The following is a 12,856-nucleotide window of genomic DNA, read 5'->3' as shown; positions in this document are numbered from 1 at the left end:
CAACTGAAGATTTTTTTTTCAACTGAAGATTTTGAACCTGACATCCCACCCAGGAAAATAAGAATTAAGAAAGGTAGAAAGGATTGAGAACAAAAGAACAAAATTGGGTGATAGGCAGGATAAAGCTATGAAGAAGAAAACACAGTGATTAAAAAAAATCAATCATTTCCAGTGTTTTTGCCTTTTGGGGCTTCGGCCCTGATCCGCACCATTCTTGGGTTTCTCCAGCACCTGAGCACCAGCAGAATGGAGCTGTCTGTGTCCTGTGGGGACGCGTGGTTGGGTACGGTATCTTGCAGGGGGGCCAACACTCTGAAACTGCTGTCGCAACCCATGCATCAAGGAGTGCTGGTGCTTGTGGGGACGCTGCCGCCACCCCGTGTTCGGTGGCCTCTTTGTTGGCTCTAAGAGCTGCTCCCCTGCTGCCGCCTCTACCCTCAGGTCTCGGCCCTTGGCAGTCAATCGGAGGATAGTTGTCCTCATCCTGTGGGCAAAAGAGAGCTGGTGACACATGGCTTCTATGACAGTTATTATTTCTACAGTTTATTTGGTGGCAAATAATCATTGATTGGTTGATATAAATTTATCAACTGCAGTCCATTATTTACATTAAAAAACATATTTTGTCCCCAATACACTATTTTTTTTTAAGATTTATTTATTTTATTTATTTATTTATACAAGAACCAGGGTACAGGCCAGATGCATGGGAGGATGAGAGGATTCACCAGAGACAGAGCAGGGAGCAGAACAGGCAAACTGACGAAATACACTGCCGAGGGGAGCAGCGGGCACAACAGGCAAGATCTGTCATGCCATGTCGGACCCTCGCTGGCCGGCCAGGATCGAACCGGCTCTGCAGAAGCTGCGGACAGCTTCACAACGTGGCACTCAACCGCCTGCACCACCAGGGAAGGCCCTACACTGACTATTTGAGGGTAAGCGTCCTGGTTTCTGTCTTTCCCTATTCTGTTATAGTGATCACACACTCAGTTTAGTAAAATATATTGGGGCATTCTGTAATACATGTATGTATTTTTTTAGGTATACACATTTATTACTGTATTAATAAATTATGGATTCTACAAAGCATAAGTAAAAATACTAATTTTTGAAGTGGACATAATTAAATACAAGTATAAATTTTAATGTTTACTTCCTTGCCTCAGTTGTATACACACCCTTATATATGTGCCCAACTTTAAGAATTTGTCCTCCACAGCCTTGTAGACAGAGTCTTATTTATAATGGATAGTCAACCACTACTTGTTATCTTTTTTTAAAGATTTATTTATTTATGCATACAAGAACTGGGGTACAGGCCAAAGGTGTGGGGGGTGAGAGGATTCACCAGAGACAGAGTGGGGAACAGAACAGGCAGATTGACTGAAATACACTGCTGAGGGGAGCAGCGGGTGAGACAGGTCTGCTGTGCCATGTGGGTAGCTCCCTGGTGGGGGATCGAATTCATGCTGCAGTGGCTACAGTGTTTACATCTTAACCCCTTGCACCACCATGGAGGCCCCAATACTTGTTATCTTGATTTAAAATCATGCTTTTTACCATGCATATTGGTTCTAACATTTACTGACTATGTGGTCTTGAGCACGTCATTACTCTTTTCTGCTCAACTTTCTCATCTATGAAAATTGTACCTACCTCATTAGGATATTATAAGAATTAAATAAATTAAATAAATCAAGGAGTGAAATAACTAGATAACTTGCCCAAAAACATGGGGGGGACAGAATCCACTTAAATCAGTCAGTATCTGTAATCTCAAATACTTTTGAGTTACCAAAGAAGCAAGATATTTTAGCAACCTTCTGACTTCCCCAGATTCTCAAGTTCTCCACAATATAAAAGAATCTCTAACTCTGAAGAGTACTATCATACAGTAGAAGTTTGCAATACTATAGATTCTAAATGAAGTTCTGAACCCTCCAGGAGATTACCAATGAGAAAGTAAAAAGCTGCCTTTGACTCTGGGGAATTGGCCTGACATAGCTGGTCCTTAGTGTTGTCTGAACATGGTCTGCTGCTCACTCGAGAGGCCGTGCTGGACATAATCTCACAGAAAACCAACATCAAACAAGGCCATTCTGAGGCCATGATAGCATGATTAGAAAAAAAGGCCACTGCATAATTTTGTCTAAGCACAAATAAAAACTCCTCTCCTGGCTAATTTGAGTGACAGCTAGTTTTTCACCAATTAGAGCTTTAGCCTCACACTAGTCTACACTCCCTATAGACAAGATTTATTGAGATATCCAAATACAGAATTATCTTTGCTTACTGACATTTCCAAATCTGGAGCAAACTCGTTATCTTGGATCCTCCCCCAAATTAGTCAACTGAATGGCCAAATACTATAATGGGTTCTTTCTGAAACACTCATATTGAGATACCTTTACTTCATCATGGCATGTATTTTTTTTTAAAGATTTATTTATTGATGCATACAAGAGCTGGGGTACAGGCCAGAGATGCAGGGGGTGAGAGGATTCACCAGAGACAGTGGGGAACAGAACAAGCAGATTGACTGATATACACTCCTGAAAGGAGCAGCAGGCAAGACAGGAGTGGTCTGTCTCACCATGGAGGTTGCTCCCTGGCCAGCCGGGGATGGAATGCTGTGCTGCAGAGGCTGCGGATTACTTCAGAATGCGATGCTTAACACCTTGCGCCACCATGGAGGCCCATGGTATGCACTGCATTTTCTCTAGCTGCACTAGTAATAGTGTTCAACTACAGGTGTCTATCTGGTGGTCTTTGGCTAGAAGGCATTGACATTAGTATCTCCAAAACATATCCTAGAGATAAAGCCAGGACTTTCAGTACTCTCATTCACCCTCATCTGCTTGCCCACAACCCAGCTCAGATTCCTCTCCGGGTCTACATCCAAAAGATAAACTTTTTTTTTTTTTTAAAGATTTATTTATTTATTTATTTATACAAGCACTGGGCACAGTCAGAAGCGCGGGGGGGCGGGGGGGTGAGAGAATTCACCAGAGCCAGAGCGGGGAGCAGAGCAGGCAGAAGGACCGAAGTACACTGCTGAGGGGAGCAGCGGGCGAGTCAGGAGAGGTCTGCTGTGCCATGTGGGTTGCTCCCTGGCCGGCCGGGGAGGGAACTCATGCTGCAGAGGCTGCGGATTGCTTCATAGTGCGGTGCTTAACCCCTTGCGCCACCAGGGAGGCCCTGATTTTTTTTTTTTTTTTAATGTAATTTAAAGTCTCATCTTTCTTGGCCCTACAGTCTTTGTTCCCTTAGATTTTGGTCATCTCTCCACCCCCCTCACCCCACCTTCCCAACCCTATCCTCTTCTGTGACTAAGGTAGGAGCCTATGGACCTGCCCTCTGTGTTAAAATAGCTCTGCCAATGCTTTGTGACCTGTGGGCACAGTCTATTAATATATTTGGCAAAACAAAAACAAAACTCAACTAAAAAACAGAATAAAGCAATACGGCTTCAAAGATTATTTTTGGAGCTAACCATTCTTGACATAGAAACATTTTCTGGTATAGATATCCCAGCAAAATATATTCCTTTTGTTTAGTTTGGTGCAGTCCTGGGTAGACTTAAGGAGAACTCAAGTTACCTTTTGATCTCATCCTGTTGCTTCCAAGAAAGTTCCTTCACCAATATGTGCTCTTCACGAAGACGAAACAAATTGTCCTCCAGTTCTTCCCGGCTCATCCTGCTCAAAGTTGGCTGACCTTTTATATTCTTACCTAAAATGCCAGGAGAGGGTAAATGGAAATTTTTTTCATATGTAATTTTTTTTTTAAGCCATCAGGTCTCTGCTCATCTTTTTTTTTTTTAAAGCTTATTTTAAAGATTTATTTTATTTATTTATGCATACAAAAACAACTGGGGTGTAGGCTAGAGGTATGGGGTACGCGAGGACTCACCAGAGACAGAGTGGGGAGCAGAACAGGCAGATCTACTGAAACACACTGCTGAGGGGAGAAGCAGATGAGACAGGAGTGATCTGCTGTGCCAGGTGGGTAGCTCCCTGGCCAGCCCTGGCCAGCCAGGGATCGAACTTGGGCTGCAATGGCTGGGGATAGGTTGATAGTTCTGTGTCTTTAACCCCTGCACCACCAGGGAGGACCTTGGGTACTGAATTTACCTTTTGATGTTGGTAGCATCATAAATAACAAGTCTAAGGTGTGTAATAGATCCTTTGATGTTTCATCCACCTGAAGATGTGATGCTATATCAGCTCCCAAGCTGGAAGAGATCCAAGAGAATACCGAAACAAAAGAAAAGGCCAGTCACCGCATGAAACTTAAGGATGTCTTCTGTAGGCTGCACTTAAGTTGCAAAAGGAAATTCTCAGCACATTCATAATGGTATAACATAGTCTTATTTTCTGGTAGTATCAAGAATAAGAGTAAGGCCATGTGGTCTAAAGAGTAAGACAAAGTATTCAATAATGATGACATTATTAAAAATGAAGTCATTTTTTTGAGTATAGAATAAATGCACATCTTTCTGGATCTTTTTTTTTTTTTAAGATTTATTTATTTATTTATACAAGCACTGGGTACAGTCAGAAGCGCGGGAGGGTGAGAGAATTCACCAGAGCCAGAGCAGGGAACAGAACAGGCAGACTGACGGACGAAGTACACTGCTGAGGGGAGCAGCGGGCGCAGCAGGAGAGGTCTGCGTGCCATGTGGGACCCTCGCCGGCGGCCGGGTATCGAACCGGCGCTGCAGAGGCTGCAGACAGCTTTGCAGCCCAGTGCTCAACCGCTGCACCACTGGGGAGGCCCTGGATCATTTTTTTAAGTGTCTGCTAAGTCTGGAATCTAACAACCATCCCCTCTCTATGGGAAATGAACCTCCGACCCCCACATCCCACTCCATTTACAGGGACTGACCCCCCAGGTATTTCTATGATCCAGTTCCCACAGTCACTGTTCATTAGACCAGTATAGACAACAACCCCAAGATGCCTCAGTAAGATTCTCCTTCCCAGAAGGATGAAAATGGCTGTAAGAGTGCTAAATTAGACTCTGAAGAGAGCTATTATGTAAATTCGGGAGTTCTAAAATGGCCATAGTCTATTCTGTAGTTTGAATAACCGGGGAAGTCCAATATGTAGATTTGCCTCATTCTTTTTCCTGGATGATAGTATCTAATCTTCTGGTTGTAAGTACTATGTACACATACACATTGCTTCCAAAATTTATTATCTCCAGCCCTGACCTTCAGATTTATACAGCTTCCTCTCTAAACATTTCTACTTACATATCTATTAGATATTTCAAACTCACCTGTTCTACATAAGGGATTGTGATTTCTCTCTAAAACCTGAACTTTCCCCTACCTGTCTTTATCGCCATAAAAGGCATTACTACCCGGCCAGGTCCTAAAGATTTGATTCCTCCTTTCCATCATCCATTAACAAATCCTCCAATAATTCCTAAAAAATATCTGTCTTCACAGCTACTACTGTAACTCAAGCCACCTATGTCTCTTACCTCAACATCATACTATTTTTTATTTTCCTAATGCTCTCCCTATTTTCTTCTCCCCAGGCCCTTCCCATTAATCCTCCCTGAAACAGAGAGTGTTTCTATAAAACAACCCTGGTCATAGTATTTCCTATTTAAAATTCTCCAATGACCCTCCTTAAAATTTAAAATAATATCTAAACTCCCTATCATGGGCCACATAGCCCTCTACAATCTGATCTCCTTTCTACTTCTCAGTTCACACCGTGTTCATTTCTCACCTCTGGCCTCCTCTCTCCTCTTCCACCATCATTGTCCTTCTCACCTGAGGGCCTTTGTACTTCATTGGAATTCTCTTCCCCTTGCTCTTTACAAGGCTGATTCTTTCTCATCCTTCAGTTCCTCATCATTTTTTCATCTGCAATAAAACTTTCTCTGACTTTTACTTTTATAATTAAAGTGAATACTTCCTTAGTTATACATGTTGCCCTGTTTATTTCCCCTAACATTTAACATACTCAGAAATTACCTTCATTTATTTACACTTTTTTATTGTCTATTTCCTCTCATTGAAAAGAATGAGAAAGTTAGTTCTCGATTACCTCTATATACGCAGCACCCAAACAGCTCTTGGATCATAGCAGGCATCTCATAAATATATAGTGTATAAATGAATAAATGTACAAGAAAATTAAGAGAGAGTATGACACTGAGTGACTGAGATGAGTCAAAAGCTTTTTGATCTTGATTCTAATCTTTTCCAAAGCCTGTTTCTGTTTCTGCCCTTAGGTACTACAGAAGAGTCCTATGTCCAGTAGAGCAAATTCCCCCTTTCTGCTGAAACTAGTTTGACTGGTCAACCAAAGCAGCTCATCCACAAGCTTTTTGAACAAAGAAGTATAAAGAAACAAGTAAAAAGCATGACAGAGAAATTTTATTACTAGGAGAGACTGTTAACATTTTGTTGATCTACTTTCCAGACAATTTAACTTGAATTGGGTCATTCGTATTCTGCAGCTTTTTACTTTTTTTTTTTTTTTTTTTACTTTTTTTTTTTTTATAGAGGCATGCTTTTTTTTTATTTATTTATTTGTTTGTTTGTTTTGTTTATACATACACTGGGTACAGTCAGAAGCGCGGGAGGGTGAGAGAATTCACCAGAGCCAGAGCGGGGAGCAGAGCAGACAGAAGGACCGAGGTACACTGCTGAGGGGAGCAGCGGGCGGCAGGAGAGGTCTGCGCGCCATGTGGGACCCTCCTCCGGTGGCCGGGGAGCAGCCGGGGATCGAACCGGTGTCACAAAGGCCGCGGGCAGCTTCGCAACCCAGCGCTCAACCGCTGCGCCACTGGGGAGGCCCGCTTTTTACTTTTTAAGATCATAATAACATAATCACAAATGGATCCAGACAGATTTTACAGCCGGTCTATTTTAAGGAAGCTGAACAGTGACCTACCAGTTAATGTACTTTCACATGTTAGACAATAGTCTTAGAGTTAGGGGGCCTCCCTGGTGGTGCAAGGGATTAAGCAATGCACTATGAAGCAATCCGCAGCCTCTGCAGCATGAGTTCGCTCCCTGGACAGCCAGGGAGCAACCCACATGGCTCAGCAGACCTCTCCTGACTCGCCCGCTGCTCCCCTCAGCAGTGTACTTCGGTCAATCTGCCTGTTCTGTTCCCCACTCTGTCTTTGGTGAATCCTCTCACCCCCAGCATCTCTGGCCTGTACCCCAGCTCTTGTATGCATAAATAAATAAATCTTTTTAAAAAATAGTCTTAGAGTTAGGATCAAATGGCAAACCACAAAGGAAACCATTTTGTTTTAAGTAAATCTCACACTTAAGGTAGCTTTTGCAGTTCAGCAAGTTAATCCTATCTTCCCGGCCTCCTATGTAGATAATTAATGTGAATGGAAAGGAGAGATGACTGTATCTAGGCCTAATTCTTTGGACCTGAAGTCATTTGCAAAAATGAAGTTGTAGAGGAAAGAGAGATGTTTGTTTCTTTAAGATCTGAGCCGGGAGAAGACTGTTTTCATTTATAACCATTCAAAAATACATCACCAAAGTTAGTAGTGATATGGAACGACTGGAAAACAAACACTAAAATGGAAATCAAAGGAACTATATGATTGATTTTTTAAGGATTTATTTGTTTATTTATGCATAGAAGAACTAGGGTCTAGGCCAGAAGTGTGGGGGTGAGAGGATTCACCAGAGACAGAGTGGGGAGCAGAACAGGCAGATAGACCGAAGTACACTGCTGAGGGGAGCAGCGGGCGAGGCAGGAGAGGTCTGCCACACCATGTGGGTTAGCTCCCTGGCTGGGGATTGAACTCATGCCACAGAGACTGGTAACAGCTTGATAGTCCTGAGACTTTAACCCCTGCGCCCAGATCCAAATGAGTCCACTTCCTATACAGTTTATATATCATGGTGCCTAATACAGTGACTGGTATCTGCAGATTATATAATGATACATAAAGATTTTCAAGCAGATGTATTCTTATGACACTGGATTGTGGCAGAAACTGTTTCACTTTTTATAATTGTTTGTAATGATTTTACAGTTTTTTTACTAATATACCCCAGCCCCAGTAACACAGTGAGGTCAGTACCATAATGGTATCACTGACTTGAGTAGGGAAGAGGAGGGAGAATATTTAAAAATAAGGTGAAAAGTATCCTCAAAGAAGTATCATTAGCATATCAGTAGAGCATATGAAATGATGCTGCAAAAATAGTCCCATCCTTCAAAAAGTCCTGGATTAAGTGAGTCTGTAAAAAGATAGGGTTTAAACTATTTCAAATTTAATATGGATTGGGAATTCAAGTGTTCCCACTATAAGGAATTAACTTTATTGGGCCCACTAACTAAAGAAGTCCTTGAAAGGGGGCTGCAGGTGGGCTCCTTTCAATAGAAGGTCTGGGGAAAGAAACAAATTGTGAATAGACTCTTGAAGAAAATAGTTTCATGGTGAGAGGACTTAGGAGCTGATACATGTAAATGGATAGACGCAAAGGAGAGGTAAGCATTAAGCCAGAGCATCACAGCAGAGATACAGAGAAGAAATTGCAGTGGTTGTATGAAATGCTCAGAAGAGATGATAGAGTCTCCTGGAATTTGTATTAAACTTAATTTGGCAAATACTACTGACTACTCATTCTATCTGGTTGCTGCAAGGAGAATAAAAATAGAGTCCCTGCTCCTAGGAAGTGATTAACAAAAGAAAAAAACATACTTTTATTATAATGTAAAATATTTTTTAAAAATCAGAGAAGAACAACGCATAGTGAGAATGTAAAAATGACATTCATGTTCACTTGAAGGATAAGATAAAGTTTTGTGGAGGGAGGGTTGCTGGACTCTGGGAGGGATTTTGGCATGTGGAGATACTGAATGTTGCAAACAAAGAGGACAGTTTGAGTAGAAATAGGGATGGGCAAAGAGCTAGGTTGGTCTTGGACTGTAGTTAAGTAGGTATGATGAGTTTGAAGAAGAGTTATTTTGGAAGTCCTTATATATAAGATGGAGGAGTTCTATTCATTCTGCTAACAATGGACAGCAACTATACATTTTGAACACAAAAGCAAATGATTTAGAGCTGTCAAAGAGCTTTGGGAAGACTCATCTGCTCTTAGGTAGTTAGAGAGACAGAAAGGGAAGAGGAGACTTAGGATGTTGCTGTGGTTCAGGTAAGAGCGCAAGGGGTTAAGACGCAACCGATGAAGCTGTCTGAGGCCACTGCAGCACAGGTTTGATCCCCGGCCAGGGAGATACCCACATGGCGCAGCAGACCTCTCCTGTCTCACCCACTGCTCCCCTCAGCACTGTATTTTATCTTATTTTATTTTTTTTTTAAAGAGTTACAAGTCATTTTCATTTTTTTTTTTTAAAGATTTATATATTTATTTATACAAGCACTGGGTACAGTCAGAAGCGCGGGAGGGTGAGAGAATTCACCAGAGCCAGAGCAGGGAGCAGAGCAGGCAGAAGGACCGAAATACACTGCTGAGGGGAGCAGCGGGCGGCAGGAGAGGTCTGCGCGCCATGTGGGACCCTCTTCCGGTGGCCGGGGAGCAGCCGGGAATCGAACCGGCGCTGCAGAGGCCGCGTGCAGCTTCGCAACCCAGCGCTCAACCAGTGCGCCACCGGGGAGGCCCATCACCACTGTATTTTAGTCAATCTGCCTGTTCTGTTCCCTAATGTCTCTGGTGAATCCTCTCACCCCCCCACACCTCTGGCCTATACCCCAGTTCTTGTATGCATAAATAAGTATTTTTTTAAAAAGAGGTCTTGAACTAGATAGGGGGATGGATCACAAAGACACTGATGAAGGAGAAACAAAGATTTGACAACTAGTTGGATGTGGGTGACAGGATTAGAGATGATCTAGTGATATTGTGTTTGGATGCCTGGGAGACTGGTAGTATAATGCAAAATGAATAAATATTTCACAATTCTCAAAAACACTCTAGGGAAAGAAATGGGAGATGAAAAATATGTATTAAATATAAACTCACCGTTGCTGATTCCTCCAGAGAGCTAATTCTTTTCTCTGACTATTCCGGTGTCCTCTGGTACTCTAGAATCCTCTTGTCCTTCTGGCTTGTTAAGAGAGGAGTTAATACAATTCTTTTTAGCTCTTAAGATGTTAACTCTTTGTAGATCAGAGCTTGAAGGCTGTATTTTTTCTCTATGCATGTTGTAGGTGGAGTAGCTAAAAAATTCCTTAACATACCATCTTCTCAACTAAAACTAAATCTGAAAACAAATTTCTTTGATTTGAGATAAACAGAATTTGTTTAAATCTCCTCCTGAAAGGTAACAATAGTGGGAGACTGTCTGGAGCCTTGAAATCTCTTTCATGAGAACAAATTCTGATTTATTGGTGGGGTCAACAGATCTGCTTAATCATGTGCCAGAATCCTCTCAACTAAAAGAATGTACAGTTGCTCCATGAAGAACACAGGTTTGAACTGCACAGATCCACACATATGCAGATTCTTTTCATTTCGATAAATGCAGTACAGTGCTATATATGTATTTTCTCTTCCTTATAATTTTAACACTTTTTTTAAATATTTATTTATTTATTTGTTTGTTTGTTTGTTTGTTTATTTATGCAAGCACTGGGTACAGTCAGAAGCGCGGGAGGGTGAGAGAATTCACCAGAGCCAGAGCGGGGAGCAGAGCGGGGAGCAGAGCAGGCAGAAGGACCGAAGTACACTGCTGAGGAGCAGCGGGCAGCAGAAGCAGGAGAGGTCTGCGCACCATGTGGGACCCTCCTCCGGTGGCCGGGGAGCAGCCGGGGATCGAACCAGTGCTGCAGAGGCTGGGGGCAGCTTCACAACCCAGCGCTCAACCGCTGCGCCACCCGCTGCGCCACCGGGGAGGCCCTGATTTTAACACTTTCTTTTCTCTAGCTTACTTATAATATGGATAACATACAAAAATATGTGTTGACCGACTGTTTGTTATTGGTTAGGCTTCTGGTCAACACCAGGGTATTAGTAATTAAGTTTTGGGGGAGTCGGGCCACCCTGTGGGCACAAGGGGTTGGGTTGCAGCGCTGGGGGAGTCGGGGAACCCTGTGGGCACAAGGGGTTGGGTTGCAGCGCTATGAAGCTATCTGCAGCCACTGAGTTCAATCCTGGACCAGGGAGCTATCCACGTGGTGTAGCAGACCTCTCCTGTCTTGCCTGCTGCTCCCCGCAGCAGTGTATATCAGTCAGTCTGCCTGTTCTATTCCCAACTCTGTCTCTGGAGAATCTTTTCAACGCCCCCTGCACCTCTGGCCTGTACCACAGTTCTTGCATGCATAAATAAATCTTTAAAAAAGAGTTCTGGGGGCCTCCCTGGTGGCGCAGGAGGTTGAGCACAGCACTGTGAAGTTGTTCACAGCCTCTGCAGCACGGGTTTGATCCTGGCTGGGGAGATAACCACATGGTGCAGCAGACCTCTCCTGTCTCACCAGCTGCTCCCCTCAGGAGTGTATTTCTTCAGTCTGCCTGTTCTTTTCCCCGCTTTGTCTCTATTGAATCCTCTCACCCTCCTGCATATCTGGCCTGTACCACGGTTCTTGTATGCATGAATAAATAAATCTTAAAAAAAAAAAAGTTTTGGGGGAGTCAAAAGTTATGCATGGATTTTTGACTACACTGTATTGTTCCATTTATATGGATATCTTCCATTTCACTGTGTCTCCAGTTTCCAAACCAAACATTGGAATGTAAGTATGCAACAATAGGATTTGATGTTTGAAAACGAGATCTTAAAATTAGTTCCTAAAAATTCTACAGGCTGGTACCTGCATTCATATTAGATGTTAAGAGAAATAGGGTCTCAACTGTTAACATGAAATTCTTTCTTATGCACTTCTGTGCACCAGGAAAGTTGAGAAGTGCAGGTATTCCCAGGAAGGTGAATATATGTTTAATGGGCCATGTATGATCTCCCCTATATCCTATGAAATAATAAAGTGTTGGAGACAATGAAAGTATAGAAATTATCCAGAACATATATATTTTCAATAAAAACAGTACAATCCAAATATTATTTTCCCAGATCTGCATCAGATTGCTTCTGGTCCAAACTATTTCACAATGAATCTTCTACCTTCTCTCCTTTTTTGGATGAAATAACCAGAAATTGTGGTGTGTAAAATTTTGAAGCAGGCCAACTTTGTGTTTGGTCATCTTGTTCTTTCTTTTCTGAATTGTGTTGATTTTTAAAAACATTTCCTTCTAAACCTACACTCCCATGCTTACTGCAGCACCATTTACAATAGCTAAGATATCAAAACCACCCAAATGTCCAAAAACAAATGAATGGATCAAGGTGTGGTATATATACACTATGGAATACTATTCAATAATCAAAAAAGATACACTCATGCCATTTGCAGCAACATAGATGGAACTAAAAGGGATTATGTTCAGTGAAATAAGTCAGAAGGAAAAAGAAAATATCAGATGGTTTCACTTATAGGAGGAATATAGGAAAATTGAACAAAGGCTCAAAAAAAAAAGAAAGAGACAAAACTTGCAAAATATAGATCTGAGGCATATAGCAGTGGAAGGGGAGGGAGAGAGCACAACAGAGTAGGTGATGGGTGATGTGGTGGTGGGAGATTTATGGGGATTGCATCTGAGGGGAGAAATCAAATATTGTATAAAAATTAACAACAATGTAAGAAAATAAAAAAGTTTAATCAATAAAATTTTTTTCAGAACTATTTCAAAATAATGTAAGTGTCACATACAAAAATTTTTTTCTATCACTTTCAGACAACTAGTTGCCTCCTGTTTTTTTCCCTTGACATCCTATTAACCTTAGAGATAATTCACTAGGTTTTAATGTACTCCTAAATGTGGAATAAAAGGTCTGAT

At 42.0% G+C, this 12,856-nt stretch overlaps 1 protein-coding gene across 1 annotated transcript; it reads right to left on the bottom strand.

The window, feature by feature from the left end:
• Positions 1-162: 162 nt before the first annotated feature.
• LOC119238002 (X-linked retinitis pigmentosa GTPase regulator-interacting protein 1-like) lies at positions 163-10,084 on the bottom strand. Its single transcript, XM_054692860.1, has 4 exons — positions 9,989-10,084; positions 4,137-4,237; positions 3,603-3,735; positions 163-484 (listed from the first exon to the last, which is right to left on the bottom strand). Exons 2-4 carry the CDS (start codon positions 4,156-4,158, stop codon positions 163-165), a joined length of 477 nt encoding a protein of 158 aa, XP_054548835.1. The 5' UTR covers positions 4,159-4,237; positions 9,989-10,084.
• Positions 10,085-12,856: the final 2,772 nt, after the last annotated feature.

This window comes from Talpa occidentalis, unplaced genomic scaffold (genome assembly GCF_014898055.3).
Source record: "Talpa occidentalis isolate TD23 unplaced genomic scaffold, MPIMG_talOcc4v2.1 talOcc4.11, whole genome shotgun sequence".
Taxonomy (NCBI): Eukaryota; Metazoa; Chordata; class Mammalia; order Eulipotyphla; family Talpidae; genus Talpa; species Talpa occidentalis.
This window is presented reverse-complemented; position numbering and strand designations above follow the sequence as displayed.

What these genes read in the sequence shown, in the direction of transcription:
- LOC119238002 (XM_054692860.1), bottom strand. Translation starts at nt 4,158, where the DNA reads ATGATGCTACCAACATCAAAAG. An exon ending in GATGCTACCAACATCAAAAG is followed by an intron (nt 3,736 to 4,136) that starts GTAAATTCAGTA and finishes CTGGCATTTTAG; the next exon opens with GTAAGAATATAAAAGGTCAG. An exon ending in CAACAGGATGAGATCAAAAG is followed by an intron (nt 485 to 3,602) that starts GTAACTTGAGTT and finishes TTTTGCCCACAG; the next exon opens with GATGAGGACAACTATCCTCC.